This window comes from Myxine glutinosa, chromosome 5 (assembly GCF_964187855.1).
Source record: "Myxine glutinosa chromosome 5, kmMyxGlut1.1, whole genome shotgun sequence".
NCBI classification, from domain to species: Eukaryota; Metazoa; Chordata; class Myxini; order Myxiniformes; family Myxinidae; genus Myxine; species Myxine glutinosa.
Window position 1 is genome coordinate 202,449,997 of NC_136265.1, and position 19,518 is coordinate 202,469,514.

The 19,518-nt window shown below is 45.3% G+C and overlaps 1 protein-coding gene across 1 annotated transcript in view; it reads left to right on the forward strand.

The window, feature by feature from the left end:
* Positions 1–2,452: 2,452 nt before the first annotated feature.
* LOC137426508 (rho GTPase-activating protein 32) overlaps positions 2,453–19,518 on the forward strand; it is a 145,417-nt gene continuing 128,351 nt past the window's right edge. The window contains exons 1-3 of the mRNA XM_078777458.1: positions 2,453–2,745; positions 7,013–7,090; positions 8,945–9,049. Of these exons, the coding sequence (XP_078633584.1) occupies positions 8,947–9,049 (103 nt within the window). The 5' untranslated portion in view covers positions 2,453–2,745; positions 7,013–7,090; positions 8,945–8,946. The remainder of the gene's footprint in view (positions 2,746–7,012; positions 7,091–8,944; positions 9,050–19,518) is intronic.

Below are 19,518 nucleotides of genomic sequence, written 5' to 3' on the forward strand. Positions count from 1 at the left end.
TCCATGGAAACGTTCTATCGGGTGCATTCGGCCTTACGTGTGGGCGGGACGATCGAAATATCAACCAATCAGGCGTCCGCGCGCTCACATTTCTTGTGTCGTCATAGAAACAGCCAATCGGTGAGACCGCCATTATAATTTTACAAGCAATGATCGACTTTAGACGAAGAACGTCGCAAACAAGATACAAACAACAACAACAACAACAACATCAGGAAATATAAAGGTGTAAAATGTGATGTTTTTATGGAATACGAAGTGCGGTTTCAAGATGGCGTGAGGTAACCGCAGAGTGGCGGCTAAAGCCGTAGGCCGCGATGCGGTGCACGGAACAGGAAGTACGGCTTGAGTAAGGTCTGCGTGTGAGGAAAGATAACGGTTCAGGCTCCATGTACGTACTCGTACCCTCGACGTTTCACCATCATGGCGGAACATCACCCGCGCGCACCGACGCCGCCAATTTGAGTCGACCGACCGGGTCTAAAGGGTCCATACAAGACCACACGCACGAACGTCGACCGTTTCAAAAAACATGAACGCAAATCGATTCATTGGGTCTTCTGTTCGGAGTAATCTAAACTACGTCATTGCGTCGACCAATAATCGGCGCGTTCACCGCACAACACCTGTACATCAGGTAGAAACAGCGCAAAGGTGGACAGACACCGGGTGAGGGTTGTGCCTCAATGGGGATTTTTGGGGGGGGGGGGGGTTTCAGGCTTGGGGGTTAGGCTTATGGGGGGGAGGAGTCCAGGCTTTTTTGGGAGGAGGGGTTAGGTTTTTTGGGGGGGTTTAGGCTATTGGGGGAGTTTAGGCTTCTAGTGGGGGTAGGCTTGGGGGGGGTGGGTTTAGGCTTGGGGGAGGTGGGTTTAGGCTTGGGGTGGAGGGTTTAGGCTGGGGGTGGGGTGGGTTTAGGTTTTTTTTGAGGAGGGGTTAGGCTTTGGGGGGAGGGTTAGGTTTTTGGGGGGGAGGAGGTGGTTAGGCTTTTGGGGGGGGGGGGTTGAGGTTTTTGGGGGGAGTTTAGGCTTCTAGTGGGGGTAGGCTTGGGGGGGGGGTGGGTTTAGGCTTGGGGGAGGTGGGTTTAGGCTTGGGGTGGAGGGTTTAGGCTGGGGGTGGGGTGGGTTTAGGTTTTTTTTGAGGAGGGGTTAGGCTTTGGGGGGAGGGTTAGGTTTTTGGGGGGGAGGAGGTGGTTAGGCTTTTGGGGGGGGGGGGGGGTTGAGGTTTTTGGGGGATGGGTGTGTTTTGAGGGTGGGGTGGGGTTGTGTTCGTATGTGCATTGCACACATGTTGTGTGTGAACTTTAATGAGTCGATTCATAAGAGATCTCCTCCTTCCCCCTCCCTTTCCCCCCTAACCTCAACACATGCACGATCTGGCTGAGCCCACAACCTCCAGCATCTCAGAAGAGTTGGGGATTGCTGGACTCTGGAACTACAATGTGTGTGTTAGTAACTTTGTGTGTGTTAGTAACTTTGTGTGTTAGTAACTTAGTGTGTTATGTGTTTGTGTTAGTAACTTAGTTTGTGTGTTAGTAACTTAATGTGCATTAGTAACTTAGTGTGTTCGTAACTTAATGTGTGTGTGAGTTAGTAACTTAATGTGTATTAGTAACTTGGTGTGTGTGTGTGTCAGCAACTTAATGTGTGTGTGTTAGTAACTTAAAGTGCGTTAGTAACTTAGTGTGTTAGTAACTTAATGTGTGTGTGTTAGTAACATAATGTGCATAGGTAACTTAGTGTGTGTGTGTGTGTGTGTGTGTGTGTGTGTGTGTGTGTGTGTGTGTTTGTAACTTAGTGTGTGTGTGCGTTAGTAACTTTGTGTGTTAGTAACTTGGTGTGTTAGTAACTTAGTGTGTTAGTAACTTAGTGTGTGTGTGTGTTAGTAACTTGATGTGCATTAGTAACTTAGTGTGTGTGTGTGTATATGTTAGTAACTTAGTTTAGTGTGTGTGTTAGTAACCTTGTGTGTGTGTGTGTGTGTGTGTGTGTGTGTGTGTGTGTGTGTGTGTGTGTGTGTGTTTGTAACTTCGTGTGTGTTTGTGTGTGTGTTTGTAACTTAGTGTGTGTGTGTGTGCATTAGTGTTAGTGTGTATGTTAGTAACTTAATGTGCATTAGTAACTTGGTGTGTGTGTGTGTGTTAGTAACTTTGTGTGTGTTAGTAACTTTGTGTGTGTGTGTGTGTGCATGTGTGTGTGTTTGTAACTTCGTGTGTGTTTGTGTGTAAGTGTGTTAGTGCGTGTGTTTGTAACTTATTGTGTGTGTGTGTCTGTGTGTTAGTAACTTAGTTTAGTGTGTGTGTTAGTAACCTAGTGTGTGTATGTGTGAGTGTGTGTGTGTGTGTGTTTGCCTGTGTTGGCTCTGTGTCGTCACAAACCAGATCAGCGAACATACTGCTGGGCTGGCGTTATCCTGCGGTCTCAAAGCCTTTTCCTTCCTCCATTTCTCAGTAAGCCACACGCACACATACACACACACACACATACACACATACACACACACACACACACAACACCATCGACGCACACAATCTAAAAGTAAGATTCTCAACTTCAGCAACATGAAGAAAGCGTGAAAAGACCATTTGTTTTAACATTGATCTCCTGCAGATCTCAGAGACAGACCCGCCCAGCTGAAAGACCAACGAACCAAACCTGGTTGGGAGAACAAGGCGACTTGGCTCGGATACTTACCAAGTATTCCAGTGACTCGTCAGAGGCCTTCACACCCTGGGCCTCAGTACACAAGGTAAGAATATAAGTACAGACTCAATGTTGAATTATTGTACAACAACTCGATTCCTTTGTTACTACTACTAATAATTACACGACTACAATTATTATTTAATAATTACATTATTGGCTTCCATGTCACTATACTTGGCCCCACAATATGATATGCCTCACCCCAAGTTGTAAATCGGTCCCAAAGGATGGTGCACACGACTTACCCTTGAGCTGGCTGGTGTGGGTTCGATTCCCGACTCGACTATAAACTGCCGGATCGGTGCTTTGTGGGGAGCAGGGCGATGCGGCCCCTCGGTGTCCCGTCGATGAGGACCAGTCGGTCTGCCAGCATCGGTCGTTGGTGGACGTTAAAGACCCCACGGTGTATTGTGCGAGCAGTAGGCGAGTTATCACCGGCACCCTGAATAAATTACAAATTCCCGCCAAAATCGGCTCAATCCGACAGCCCTGGCCACCCGGTTCGTGAAAGGCTAGGTGTGCTGTGCTATTGAAAGGACCTAAAGCCGGCTGTTCCATCACTCTAGCTTTCGAAAAGAGTAGGCCATTGTGTGCTGCTACTCGGACCAAAATGTAAACTCCTTCCTTGGTTGAGCCCTCCCTCGGCTGCAGGATCCCCTCAACCGGGGCAGGAGTTTAGAGTTAGATCCAGGTAGCAGCACATCACAACTCGTGATGGCGCCCACGTACCTCCTCTCCTCCTCCTCCCCTTTACCCTCACCGTCTCTAATGAGTCACAATCTTCAAGAAGCTCCTGCTGAATCCGTTGAAGTTTGGAAAACAAGCGGACAACAGTTGTAAAAACTGAAATTGTACTTGGAAGTTACACAAAACGACCTATGGAGAAGATACCAGAACGGGACTTTTTATATTTTGTACTGAGTGGAGGCTCCTCAGAGATAACGCAAAGAACATATAATAAAGGGAGCGGGAGACAAGGTGGGGGGAGAGAGGGAGGTACAACAATATCAGAGAACAGGGACATCGGGAGATATGTGGAAGAGAGAGGTCTGGGTCGGGGTACACGGGAAAAACAAGATGGACACTACAGGGCTTTCAGGAAGGAAATCTGACTTTGAAGGAGGTGGGTTTGGGGTGTAACGGGGGTAGAAAAGATCAAGGTTTTGGATTGGGGAAGATAAGAGATGGTGGTAAACAGCTGTTTTAAAGACCTTGAGGGAGGAGTGGGATTGAAGAGAGTGGGGGAGTTTGTTCCAGAGGTGGGAGAAAAGAGGCATGAAGGAGTGAAGGTGAGCAGAGAGTCTTGATTTTGGCAGTTTAACCATAAGAGGGTTGCAGGCAGATCTTGTGCGACCTGTAGGAATATTTGGGGGACAGAGCCCAGAGAGAGCTGGGGGAGCAAGGCCGGAGAGGAGTCGGTAGAAGACGGAAAGACCACCTACCTGCCTGCGGTGAGTGAGTGAAAGGCCCTTGGAGTTAACTTCATCGCAGAAGATTCCAATGATTCTGAAAGCTTTGGTTTAAACAGCGTGAAGCCGAGCTAGGTGTGAGGCAGGAGCACCAGCCCAGAGGGGAGAGCAGTACTCCATTGAGCTGCGGATGAAAGCCTTGTATGTGGTGAGGAGCTCAGGTGTGCCAAGGAAGGACTTCGCACGACGGAGGATGCCCAGTCGGCGACTGGCTTTGGAGGCCAGCTTGGAAATGTGGTTTTCCCAAGAAAGATCATGGCAGATAGTGAGACCCAAAAGCTTGAGTGCCAGAACTTCTTGGAGAGGATTGTTGTGAAAGTGGATGGGAGGGTTGTCCAGTCGGTCTTTTCGGAGAGACATCGTAAGAGTGTGAGATTTGTCAGGATTGAAAGACATGTTCCACTTGTTTGCCCCGTCTGTGATTTTGTCCAGGTCTGCAGAGATTGAGGAGGCTGCAGACTGCCGATCTGAGGGATGACGAATGGAGCGGCAAAGAGTGGAATCATCAGCAAAGAGTCGGAGAGATCATAATGAAGACCAGAAAAAGCACCGGGCCCAGAACCTTGCTTTGGGGAACTCGAGCCTGGAGTTACTTGGTGGAGCGCATACCTCCGCCAGGCTGAACAGTTTATGTTTTGTATCCACTGTTAGACCGGATCTAGATTCGGACCTGAACCAAAATCTAATCGGCTTGTTCTTGTCACCTAACCAACGCATCCACCTAGTTCTGTCATAATCCGTCCATAACTTTTTGAAATATGATGCTAGATATCATTTTTGGCCCTATCACTCAATGGTGAAGAATCACGTAAAAAAAATTAAATTATCGGATCCGGATTCGGAACTTCACCAAAATCGAATCAACTCTTCCTTGTCACACAAATAACATGTCCACCGAGCTTTGTCCGAATCCGTCCATAACCTTTTGAGATATCCTGTTCACAAGCAACCAGACAAGCAGACAGCGGTGGAAACATAACCTCCATTCACCTTTGGTGGAGAAGGTAATCAGACCATCGTCCTCCTCTTCTAAGGTCACATCCTCACAATTGTTGCACAACGTTCCACAGTGACACGAGGAAAGACACGCTTTGCACTTACAACAGGTGAACTTGAGAACCTCATCTGGCACGGCCTCTAGATCATGACTGGAACCATTCATCCATCCATCTTTAAGCTTCCAATCCCATTCAAGGTCGTTCGATGACTTATTGTCCAGGCCTTGTCATCAAGTACCGGCCGCTCGGTTGGTGGCAATTTCTGAGGCTCCAGACAATTGCATTTAGCTGCCATTGCCATATACCGAGCGTGTCTCAAATTAATGAGGGAGTCACTTTCATGACCTCCATGGAGGTGGCAGTAGAGGTTCATGACCAGCTGCTCAACGTTGGCTGACCACAACAGGAAGGTCGCGTACTTCCAGTCACATCAGGAAGGTCACGGTCTTCCAGTCACTCACTGTGACTTTACAGGGGGCGCATCATCACTTGCTCAATATTACAAGATCAGCCATAAGCCTCCCCAAAGCTGAGTCGTTCTCCTCACGACATGACAGTCTCTGTCGGCCATCTTTAATTTCACATCAATTAGCCCGAGCAGGTAGAAAGAAAACAACACCAAATGACCAGGAAAGTCAAAACTTCAGGCCACAATAAAATTAATTTCCCCAAAGCAGATTCTCTTGGACTTTTAGTATGTTGTCCTGGATATATTCCAGAGTGGAATGCGACTCAGTTTGCTTTGTTAGGAATTATTTCTGGGTTTTACCGTGTTCCGCTCGGACCATAAGGGACCTATGAATGAGATTGAACATGATACCTGGTAGAAAACGTTGGCTTGTTTTCACCAGGGACGCTCAGGCTGGCAGTGGCAGGTAGAGGTAGCGTATAATAAATGACACCTTGCCCTTTCCATTCGCTTGCCCTTTAAATATCTGCTGTATTTACATTGCTCAAAACATGAATAAATAAATAATTATAACTTTGTACACACAACCATGACAGTGAACTACTGGTTAGCCCACCGTGCAGACGGAGATGTGGTTTTGCTATCACTTCTGTGTGTGTGTCTGTCTGTGTGTGTGTGTGTGTGTGTGTGTGTGTGTGTCTGTGTCTCTGTGTGTCTGTGTCTGTGTCTCTGTGTGTGTGTGTGTGTGTGTGTGTGTGTGTGTGTGTCTGTGTCTGTGTCTGTATCTGTATCTGTGTCTGTGTCTGTGTCTGTGTCTGTGTCTCTGTGTGTGTGTCTGTGTCTGTGTGTGTGTGTGTGTCTGTGTGTGTGTGTCTGTGTGTATGTGTGTGTGTGTCTGTGTGTATGTGTGTGTGTGTATGTGTGTGTGTGTGTGTATGTATCTCTGTGTATGTATCTCTGTGTGTGTATCTCTGTGTGTGTATCTCTGTGTGTGTGTGTGTCTGTGTGTGTATGTGTGTGTGTCTCTCTCTGTGTGTGTGTGTGTGTGTGTGTGTGTGTGTGTGTGTGTGTGTGTGTGTGTGTGTGTGTGTGTGTGTGTGTGTGTGTATGTATCTCTTTGTATGTATCTCTGTGTATGTATCTGTGTGTGTGTGTGTGTGTATTTATCTCTGTGTGTATGTATCTCTGTGTGTCTGTGTGTGTGTCAGTGTGTGTGTCTGTGTGTGTGTGTGTGTGTGTGTGTGTGTGTGTGTGTGTGTGTGTGTGTGTGTGTGTGTGTGTGTGTGCGTGCATCACCTTATGGAATTGGATGTAAGCATCTGATCAAATTTGCATCTTTTCCAATATTTGTATTAATGAGAGTCTGCTACTGAAGAACAAGCACAATAATTGCTTGCAATCAGGTAAACATCCGGCTTATCCCTCTTTTCTCAGGATTGTGTGCTCGAGGATGTGGAGCCGACCCACCTTGCACCGGACCATAATGGCGGCTCAGGATAGGCGACACAAGTGGTGAGTTGAAGCTGTTTTACCGCACCTCATGATACTGGTTTTACACTCTTGATACTCTTTTTCATTTTTAACACGGTGCAGCAGTCTCTCATGGGCCTAGCGATTTGTTCAAGCCAGGGGGAGAAGAGAAGGAAGATGATGAGGCTTTTCTCAAAGCACAGTGGCGAACCTCAAAGTTTGACTCAATTTAGAGATTTCTGTATTCAAAGTCGAGGCTTTTGGAAGAGCTAGAACACAGAACAGAGTAGAACGGAACAGAAGAAGAACATAGTTAACAGGGGCGAAACACACCAACTGCAGGGTAGAGGGACACACCGGAGGGACGCTTGAGGAAGAATGGGTATCGGGAAGAATGAGAACAAGGTGAGGGGATGCTGACACGGGGTGAAGAAGCTGAATACAAGCTCAAATACACCAATAAGAAGAAGGAGAAAGCATGGTAGGAAACAGGAATGGACACAAACTGGAAAGGAATGGGTGGTTCTTGGGGGTGGGGCTAACGAGGGTAAAAAACATCATGAGTATGGATGAGTGGTGACCTGAGGTGGTGTGAACAGTCGTGTTGAATCCCTGGAGGGATAAATGAGATTGAACAGATTGAGGAAGTTGGATCCACAGGTGAGAGTAAAGAGGAACAAATGAGTGAAGGTGAGCAGTGATCTTGGGCTTTCTGAGTTTAACCAGAAATTAGTTACTTGCGGACCATGGCTGTGGGGCTAACGGGGGCGGAATAAGGAACCTGCAGAGACCAGCAAGGAAGCAGTAGAAGAGAGAGGTCACTGACCTGTCTGTGATGTGGGAATAACAGGCCCACACACTCGAGAGTCTTGGTTTCCATGGCATCAAGATGTGAAAGGTGTGAGGTAGGGGCACCACTATAAAGGGGTGAGCAGTATTCCATGAAGATGATTACCCCACCTTTACTGGTTAATTAGACTTGTGTCAGTGAGCACGATATCTCATCAAGTTACAGATGGATTCGGATGAAACTTGGTGGACAGGTTGGGTGAACAATTGATTGGATTTTGATTTTTCACTGTTGAGAGATTGGGCCAAAAACTATACGTAATGTTGTAACTCCAGGTTTGCATCCCATATAGTGCAGTGATTTCCCCCCCAAAACTTTTAGATACAAGATCCAGGCTTTTGCTTGAGCGAGGTGAAGGAGGATAGAAAGGCCTCAAACTGATAGTGAGGCACTGGGTCAACAATAAGACTCAATAAGCAAGGGAATGAACGAACAGGAAAAGAGGAGAGGAAAAGAGGAGAGGAAAAGAGGAGAGGAAAAGAGGAGAGGAAAAGAGGAGAGAGAGAGAGAGAGAGAGAGAGAGAGAGAGAGAGAGAGAGAGAAAGAGAAAGAGAAAGAGAAAGACAAAACACTGCGACCTGCCAGAAAGAGGGTTCTGGAGTTACTGGGGTTAGAAAGGATTGTGGGTAGGGATGGGGATGACTTGAGATGGTAGGGCTGCCCTTACCTGAAGACCTGGATGGAAGAATGGGAATGAACCACCTCTGGAAGGCGACTCCGCAAACGGCAGTAAAGAGGAACAAAAGAGATGGGCCAGGTGTCTGACAGTCTCAAATTGAGCATGTTATTCCTATAATACATGTACAAGCATGATCTATTGCATGATCCGCAGACATGTAAAATGATGCTCTTACAGTGCTAAAGGCTCTAACATAGAGTGTATCCCTGTGAGTGACCATGGCGATTGAGAGTCACATGGACACCTGATTCAAGCCACTTAAGATTTGATCCTTGTAACTTATTTCAGTGAATGAGATGAGATTTTTCAAAATGCTGGTTGAATGTATAAAGACCATATTGGTGCAAAATGTTGTAATTGTGCGTAGAAATGGTCATGAAATCCCGACTGTCACGGAGATCCCAAGTGCGAGGACGCGTGCCAGTGTTCAGCTGTGACCTGGCGGAGCACCTGCAGGCAACCACAACTGATGGTATGGGCAATTGTACGACCACTGCTATCAACTACATTGCCATGATTTCATGGTGAATGGTGCAAGTGAAAGTTAAAATTTTTACACAATTATGATTTTTGCTCTTATCCTAGAGAGTTCACACAAATAATCCATACTAATAGTAATACTAATTCCTAAAAATTTTGATCTGGAGTAATTGGCATTCACATGAAAGTATTTAATATGGGTCACCTGGCAGGAAGTGAACTTGTTGGTGTTATGAGAAGGCGGAGTGGTGGATTGGGTAATACTGTCGCAAGGAGAATTTCCGGAGACCATCCTCAGATTGAGCTACACCCTCAGATGCTAGTTACCTTTGTGCCGTACTCAGCTTCAATCCCCACGACAAATCCAAGGCCCTAGATGGGCCAACGCAATCGGTTTGAATGTATTAATTTGCATTCACACAGACCTGAGCTCCTGGAACTTCAGATTTACTCTGGACCAACCCTTCTGGACCTTTGGCTGCCATATTGGTTCTTAAGCACACAATAACACAACTAAAAACATCTACAACTATCGGGGATGCCTCTTCACGGTGGTTGTACCACCCAACGCAAGTCGGGGACCAAATCTTCCCCATTCTTCCCTGCTGCCCAGATTTGTCAGGGCAGCGCGGTCACGGTCAGAGTGCCAATCGGTCCCCATGGACCGGCCCTTTCCCTCTTGTCTCTGTCTCTTCTCTAACTCTGTTGTGGCCCCGACCTCGTGAAGGTGGAGGTACACCATCCTGAAAGAGGGGGATCTCTGGGTCACTCCTGTGAGATCGATCGGCTGCCTCCGTGCCACGGGCTTGTTCGAGAGACCTGTCTGGGGCTATACAACAACAACTAGAGCCATCTTTACATCACAGTCATCAAACGTCATGCATGGCATCATTTGTAAATTTATTTTTATATTTGTAAATATAAATCACCTGTGAATTGAAATGTATATATACTAGCGGGGGCTACCTGACACTGCCCGGGAGGAGGAGGGAGGGAGGAGGAGGAAGGTTCCCGGAGTAGGTGAGCTTTCCACAGCTTTGGTTTATTGGTCAGAAAAGAGTAACAAACAATCAAGAAGAGCACTCGGTAGAGCACAAACCTCCGCCAGGCTGAACAGTTTACGTTTTGTATCCCACCGATAGGCCGGATATGGATTCGGACATGAACCAAAATCTAATCAGCTTGTTCTTGTCACCGAACCAACGCGTCCACCAAGTTTAGTCATAACTCATCCATAACTTTTGAAAATATCGTGTTATAATATAGATTTTCGCCCTATCTCTCAATGGTGAAGAATCACTTAAAAATTAAATAATTATCGTATCCGAATCCACATTCAGATCTTCACCAAAATCGAATCGATTCGTCCTTGTCACACACCCAACCGGTCCACCAAATTTCATCTAAATCCGTCCATAACCTTTTGAGATAAAGTGCTATGTATCGTTTTTGGCCCTATCTTCCAATGGTGAAGATTCACTTAAAAAATTCTACTAGCCGGATCCGAATCCGGATCTTCACCAAAATCTAATCATGTTGTCTGTGTCACATACACTACCTCGCCTCCAAATTTCGTCCGAATCCGTCCACAACTTTTTGAGATATCTTGTTCAATCACAGACAGACAAACAAACACACAGACCAACAGGGGTGAAAACATAACCTCCATCCACCTTCGGTGGCAGAGGTAACAAACAAACACCGGCCCCTTGAAATGTAAAAAAAAAAAAAAAAAATCAACTTAAGTCTTCAACTTCAGTTGTTTATAAAATGTAACATCACGTATATTACAAATAAATTTGTGCAAAATAATTCTTTGTATTATGATTGGTGTAAACCATGACAAAACAGCAACTCAGGTACAGTCCGTCATCTATCTATATACCAACATATCGGGGCAGTGTCTGTGTTGTCACTGAACTACTCCCTCAAACTTTTGTTTCTGTGGTTGTGAAGTGTTTTGAATCACGTGGTGCTGAGGTGTTTTGAATCACGTGGTAGTGAGGTGTTTGGAATCACGTGGTGGTGAGGTGTTTTGAATCACGTGGTGGTGAGGTGTTTTGAATCACGTGGTGGTGAGGTGTTTTGAATCACGTGGTGGTGAGGTGTTTTGAATCACGTGGTGGTGAGGTATTTATAATTACGTGGTGGTGAGGTGTTTTGAATTATATGGTGGTGAGGTGTTTTGAATTACGTGGTGCTGAGGTGTTTTGTATTACGTGGTGGTGAGGTGTTTTGAATTACGTGGTGCTGAGGTGTTTTGAATTACGTGGTGGTGAGGTGTTTTGAATTACGTGTTGGTGAGGTGTTTTGAATTACGTGGTGGTGAGGTGTTTTAAATTACGTGGTGGTGAGGTGTTTTGAATTACGTGGTGCTGAGGTGTTTTGAATCACGTGGTGGTGAGGTGTTTGGAATCACGTGGTGGTGAAGTGTTTTGAATCATGTGGTGGTGAAGTGTTTTGAATCATGTGGTGGTGAGGTGTTTTGAATCACGTGGTGGTGAGGTGTTTTGAATCACGTGGTGGTGAGGTATTTATAATTACGTGGTGGTGAGGTGTTTTGAATTACATGGTGGTGAGGTGTTTTGAATTACGTGGTGGTGAAGTGTTTTGAATTACGTGGTGGTGAGGTGTTTTGAATTACGTGGTGCTGAGGTGTTTTGAATTACGTGGTGGTGAAGTGTTTTGAATTACGTGGTGGTGAGGTGTTTTGAATTACGTGGTGCTGAGGTGTTTTGAATTACATGGTGGTGAGGTGTTTTGAATTACGTGGTGCTGAGGTGTTTTGAATTACATGGTGGTGAGGTGTTTTGAATTACATGGTGCTGAGGTGTTTTGAATTACATGGTGGTGAGGTGTTTTGAATTACATGGTGCTGAGGTGTTTTGAATTACGTGGTGCTGAGGTGTTTTGAATTACATGGTGGTAAGGTGTTTTGAATTACATGGTGGTGAGGTGTTTTGAATTACATGGTGGTGAAGTGTTTTGAATTACGTGGTGGTGAGGTGTTTTGAATTACGTGGTGGTGAGGTGTTTTGAATTACATGGTGCTGAGGTGTTTTGAATTACATGGTGCTGAGGTGTTTTGAATTACGTGGTGGTGAGGTGTTTTGAATTACATGGTGGTGAGGTGTTTTGAATTACATGGTGCTGAGGTGTTTTGAATTACATGGTGGTGAGGTGTTTTGAATTACGTGGTGCTGAGGTGTTTTGAATTACATGGTGGTGAGGTGTTTTGAATTACATGGTGCTGAGGTGTTTTGAATTACATGGTGGTGAGGTGTTTTGAATTACATGGTGCTGAGGTGTTTTGAATTACATGGTGCTGAGGTGTTTTGAATTACATGGTGGTAAGGTGTTTTGAATTACATGGTGGTGAGGTGTTTTGAATTACATGGTGGTGAGGTGTTTTGAATTACATGGTGGTAAGGTGTTTTGAATTACATGGTGGTGAGGTGTTTTGAATTACATGGTGGTGAGGTGTTTTGAATTACGTGGTGGTGAGGTGTTTTGAATTACGTGGTGGTGAAGTGTTTTGAATTACATGGTGGTGAGGTGTTTTGAATTACATTGTGGTGAGGTATTTTGAATTACATGGTGGTGAGGTATTTTGAATTACATGGTGGTGAGGTATTTTTAATTTCGTGGTGTTGAGGTGTAATCATCCCAAACTTCCGGCCTGCACCTACCCCTCCCTTATGTATATGCTGAGGGGTTCTTTTTTGAATTTCATATGAAGTAATGACTTGCGGTTGGGATTAAAATCAAATGAATCCATCTTGAGTTCTCCAACCTTTAATGAGCAAAACAAATAACTGCTCTACGTTTCGATCAGCAACATGGAATCTACATCGTGCATCCACTGACCTTTCTCAAGAGTAAAGAAAAACAATTCTACACCCCCCTTTAAATCAAGGGAAAAAGGGGACGGGAATACCGAAACCACCAATCAATGCCATTCTGGAACAAACTCGTGCTATTCAAATTTAAACCCTAAATCAAACCAAAAACCGTTGAACCAAATGAAACCAAATATTGGGATGTTAAATCAAACGTTAAATCAACAGTTAAATCAAATGAACCGCAACATAATTCAAATAAATCGATGAAAAACAAACAAACATGAATTATTACTTGCTTCAAGTGATGGTGGTAATTTAAATCAATCAAGCTAAAAGAATATATTGTAAACATAAAAGTATTGGCCTGAGATACCGAAACAACTGTGAAATAGTTCGAAAAAGGGGGTGAGAGGTGTGAGGGAGTCAGGGGATGGAGGGATGGTGGCTAACTGTGGAGATGCATATAAAGTAACAATGTACATCAAAGTGACAGCAAACGAGGTACTAATTTACAGTCGCGTGAAAAAGTAAGTACACCCCATGTAAAGTTTTGACTTTTTCAACATATTTCAACATACAGCGATTTGGTCTTCATTTCAACAATATTGATAGACAAAGGTGATATAATATAACAAATATCATGAAACATTTACATTTTGTAGTCCATTGTATAATTTAAATAAACATAAAAGCAAATTTTGCATGTGGAAAAAGTAAGTACACCCCTACATTTATCATTACTTCAAATATCTAAAATTAGAATCAGGTGCACCAGCTCAGGTGCAAATGATTAGAACATCGTTAGAGAGGATCTTGGAGGAACCTGTCTTATTTAAACCTCAGACATTTAGTTTGGTTTGCTCTTTGTTGTTGAAGTGTGCGGCATCACCATGCCTCGATCAAAAGAGCTCTCTGAGGCCTTCAGAAAAAAGGTTATAGATGCCTACGAGTCTGGGAAGGGATATAAAAAGATCTCCAAACAATTTGAAATCAATCATTCGACTGTCCGGATGATCATCTACAAGTGGAGAAGATTCCAAACAACTGCCAACTTGTTCAGGCCAGGCCGCCCCAGCAAGTTCAGGCCAAGAGCAGACCGCAAGATGCTGAAAGAAGTCTCTAAGAACCACAGAATGTCATCACGGGACCTACAGGTAGCTCTTGCCACTGTTGATGTCAAAGTGCACGAGTCTACCATTAGAAAGAGGCTGCACAAATTTGATCTACATGGTAGGTGTGCCAGGAGGAAACCTTTGCTGTCCAGAAAGAACATCAGGGCAAGACTAAAGATTGCCAATGAACACCTTGGCAAAGACCAGCACTTCTGGAACAATGTGCTCTGGACAGATGAGTCAAAGGTGGAGATATTTGGCCACAGTACCAGAAGACATGTTTGGTGAAAACCAAAGACAGCATTTGACCACAAGAACCTGATACCAACTGTAAAGCATGGTGGTGGAAATATTATGGTTTGGGGCAGCTTTGCTGCATCAGAGCCTGGGCAGCTCACCATCATATAATCCACAATGAATTCTTCATTGTACCAGAGGGTGCTTGAGGATAATGTGAGGCCATCTGTTGGAAAGTTGAAGCTCAACCGAAGGTGGACCTTGCAACATGACAATGACCCTAAACATACCAGTAAATCCACCAAGGAATGGCTGAAAAGAAAGAAATGGAGGGTTCTGGAATGGCCAAGTCAAAACCCGGATCTAAATCCCATCGAGATGTTGTGGGGGGGATTTGAAACGAGCTGTGCATGCAAGAAACCCCTCAAACATCTCACAGCTGAAAGAATTCTGCATGGAGGAGTGGGAAAAAATTTCTCCCAGTCGATGTCAGAGACTGGTAGACGGTTATAAGAAACGCCTACTTGAGGTTGTTTCTGCCAAAGGGGGCAATACCACCTATTAGAGCCAAGGGTGTACTTACTTTTTCCAAATGCGAAATTTGCATTTATGTTTATTTAAATGATATAATGGACTACAAAATGTAAATCTATATATATAAAACACAGTTTGTGTGTGTGTAATGTTACCGATAGACTCCTAAACGGAGAGGCTCACGTGCTTGATATTTGGCATAGACATGGCCATTGAGCCTGGGAAGAACATGGCCTACCCAAAACTATTTGACGAGATCCATATTTTTTATTCATATTTAACTCAGCGCATTTCAGCGAGGAATATTATACACGGAATCTGAGCCGGTGGCAGAGCAGCGCGCTGATTCGCTCAGAGCGATCACGTGATGTTCCATCCTTGCCGCCATAAACTCACAGTTACGCGTTCGCATGTAATTCAGAGCGAAAAGCGATTGCATTTTTTCACATTTCAGCGAGGAACATTGCCATTCACACCACAAAGGTTTTTTTTTCTTTCATCTTTAGATCCATATTTTTGCCATAACGTAGCGCATTATGGCTCGCTCGAGCTCGAGTTAGCCAATCACCTGGGAGCATGAGGTCACGTTGGCCACGCCCACGACACGACGCAGAGTTGCAATTCCTGCGTTTGCGTCGTTTGTTACCACGTGTAAACGTAAAAGTGAAAAAAAATTGAATTTGTCTACGAGTGAGTGACTGGAAGACTGACTGTGATAAAGGCAATGGCACCGAAGAAAAGAAATTTGTCGCGTTCAACCTCCCGAGCAAGGAAAATCGCTGATCGGAGACTCCATGAAACCGATGAAGATACTTTTCACCATCGACAAGCCAATCAAGAACGTGTCTCTAGATTCAGACAGCAAGAGACAGAAGATGAGACAGACAGAAGCACGTCTAAACGCCAATCAACAACGTCTGGCGAGGGCCAGACAGTGAGAGACAGAAGATCCAGAAGAAGACAGAAGAAGCACAGAAGACAGAAGGCAGACAGAAGTCAGACAGAAGACAGAAGTGAGAGACAGAAGGCATCTCCTCTATGGTCAAAAGTGAAGAAGTTGAAACTCAGCACAAACATGCGTGTCGCCCTTCATGGAGATGTAGCCGCAGGCACCTTTTCAGCGAAGCTGTTACAGATTGGAAACAGAGATTTGGAGACGTGCCGTGAAGATGGACTGGACATCGTACCATGCGGCAACAATGTCACCACGGCTGACAAACTCAAGGCGAACGTCTTCCCCAACATCCCCGCCAACTACCGAAATCACTCCTGGCTCTGTGAAAGGGCAATTCTAGCCCCAAAGAACGATGCAGTGGACAAAATCAATTTGGATCTTCTGCAGACTATTCCTGGGGATCCAAGAACTTACCGATCTGTCGACTCAATCCAAAACGACCACGAGACTGTCCATTACCCGGTAGAGTTCCTCAATTCGCTACAGCCTCGGGGGGTGCCTCCACACATACTCCATCTAAAGGAAGGTGCTCCAATCATGCTCCTGAGAAATATCGATCCTCCAAAACTGTGCAACGGCACACGACTGGCTATCAAAAAGTTGATGCCTCACGTAATTGAGGCCAACATACTTACGGGAAACTATAGCGGGAAACAGGTCTTCATTCCGAGGATACCAATCATACCATCTGATCTGCCATTCGAGTTCAAAAGGCTCCAATTCCCCGTACGGCCCCGCTTTGCCATGACCACCAACAAGGCGCAAGGACAATCTCTCAAGGTGGTCGGACTGAACCTTGATTCCCCGTGCTTCTCCCATGGCCAACTATACGTAGGATGTAGTCGGGTAGGACAAGAGAACAATCTATACATCCTATCCGAACAAGGAAAGACAAAGAACATTGTTTACAAGGAAGCACTGCGTAATTAACTACGTGTCTGGTGTGTTGTGATGATTGTGAGAATATCGATTCTGATTCTGATCTTATTTTTATGTGTATTTATGTGTATTTTATGTGATTTTATGTATTTATGTGTATTAAAAAAAACACAAAAAAGGCACGAAGGAAAATAGTTAATTACTCCGACACATTTAGCTGCGGTGATTGAAAAATCACCGGACAATTGTTGCTGTTTTGATGCTTTTTACTGCTGTTCTGATGCTTTTTCACTGCTGTTTTTATGCTTTTTCACAGCTGTTCTGATGCTTTTTTGCCGTTTTTTAAAATATAAAAATCTCATTAAAAAAAAAATCCCAAAAAATCTCACAATGATGACATATAATTCACAGAAAACGTTGAAGCAACCGCGTAATATTGGGGTGATATTTAACTGTGAGTGAGAATAGTTCTAAATTTTAAAAACTTTCATCTGATATTTGTGATTTATTTCAAACAAACTGTATTTCCCATCTACACGGCCATGTATTCCTATTAACGTTATGTAAAGTACATAAATTGTGTGGATTACATCATTTGTGGATGTGATCAATTGCCAGTAACCATCTATATCCCTCCCCTCCCCTTCCCTCCTCCCCCTCCCTCCCCCTCCCCTTCCCTCCCCCTCCCCTTCCCCCTCCCCTTCCCTCCCCCTCCCCTTCCCCCTCCCTTCCCCCTCCACCTTACCCTCTCCCCTTCCCCCCTCCCCCTCCCCTTTACCCTCCCCTCCCCCTCCCCTTTACCCTCCCCTCCCCTCCCCCTCCTCCTCCCTTTCCCCCTACCCCTCCCTTTCCCCCTACCCCTCCCTTTTCCCCTACCCCTTCCTTTTCCCCCTACCCCTTCCTTTTCCCCCTACCCCTTCCTTTCCCCCCTACCCCTTCCCCTTCCCCTTCCTCCTCCCCCTCCCCCTCCCCCCTCCCCTGCCCTCTCCCCACCCTTCCCCCTCCCTTCCCCCTCCCTTCCCCCTCCACCCTGCCCTCTCCCTTCCCCCCTCCCCTCCCCCCTTCCCCCTCCCCCTCCCCTCCCCCCTTCCCCCTCCCCCTCCCCACCTCCCCACCTCCCACTCCCCCTCCCCCCTCTTCTCCCCTCCCCCCTCTCCTCCCCTCCCCCCTCTCCTCCCCTCCCCCCCGTTCCCCTCCCCTCCCCTTCCCCCTCCCCCTCCCCCTCCCCTCCCCCACCCGGCAATGCTGGGTACTTCTGCTCGTGTTTCATATTTGTTATATTATATCACCTTTATCTTTCAATTTTGTTGAAATGAAGATCAAATAGCTGTATGTTGAAATATGTTGAAAAAGTCACAACTTTACATGGGGTGTACTTACTTTTTCACGTGACCGTATATATATATGAAATGTATCCAATTCATCATATGGTCACATTATAGACTGTGCTTACTACATTGTCATTACTAGCGACGGTACCCGCCCTAAGGGCGGGGCTACAATTGGGAAGGCGAAATGAAAAGGCAAAATATCAGAAATTGAAGGCAGAAATTTAAACGATTTATATCAACATCTGTCAAATCATATCACACGTAAATCATCAAAATCCAAACAGTATCTATCTATAATTCCAGTAATCTCTGTATGTCTGTATGTCTGTGACCGCTGTTTCTCGACAACCACGGGTCCGATATACTTTAAACTTGCCAGGTATATTGCTGGGGACCCGAGGATGTGCCTTTTCAAGGTTTCATATTAATCGGAGAAGTAGTTACCGAGCTATGTCCAAAAAACGATTCAACCAATCAGAGAGCAGCGAGCTATCACGTGTGCCGAACGTGGCGAACAGACTCTGCCTCGGACGGCACATTTGAGAGCGTATTCATTTATTTCACGTTGGCAAACTATGTTGGCGTTAAACTATGTTTTAAAACTAATTAAAACTAATTTGCGATTCTTTCGCTTTCCTGCGCGTTTGTGCACGCTATGGCGATTTCTTTACCAAACTCCGCAAGCCGTTCGCTTTGGACCAAACCATTTCATGTAAATAGAGGGGGGGGGGGGGGGGGGGATTGTCACCGTACTCGCAAGCCGTTCGCTTTGGACCAAACCATTTCATGTAAATAGAGGGGGGGGGATTGTCACCGTACTCGCAAGCCGTTCGCTTTGGACCAAACCATTTCATGTAAATAGAGGGGGGGGATATAATTTTAGATATACTGTATATATAGTACGGGCATGCCCTAGTCTTTAGAATTTCAATAAAAGCCACATCACTGTTCATATCGGTAAATATTATTCCATCGTGTTTCAAATCGTGATATCAACTGTACGCTTTTCTTTAGGGAAAAAAATTGAATGATTTTGTACCTCTTCTTCAGCTTAGAACTTCAGGATAGACGACATTGCTGATAAAAGTTCCTTTTCTCTCTATGAAGTTCTTGGCAAACATTTTTATATTGTCGCTGCTGCCAACGCGACTCATGGCGACATAAAGCTGTCCATGGCTGAATAAATCTGTCTTTAGGTAGATGCCTACCTTTTCCAATGTCTGACCTTGAGCCTTGTTACTGGTCATTGCAAAGCAGAGTCGGACAGGGAATTGTTTTCGCTGCATCTGAAAGGGGAACGGGTTTTTGGATGGAATGATTGGAATCCTCGGTATGAAGATCTTGTTTCCAGCATGAGGCCCAGTAGCTCGTGTCGCATCGATGAGATTCGGCATCAGGTTGTCCACGATGTAACGACTCCCATTGCAGTGGCCATTTTTAGGGTCAAAGTTTCGTAGCAGCATGATCGGAGCTCCCTTCTTGAGGCAGAGTTTTTGAGGAGGCATTCCTGATGCACATATCGAGTTAAGGAATTCTACTGCATATTGGTGTCTGTTCTCTACTTCCATTAT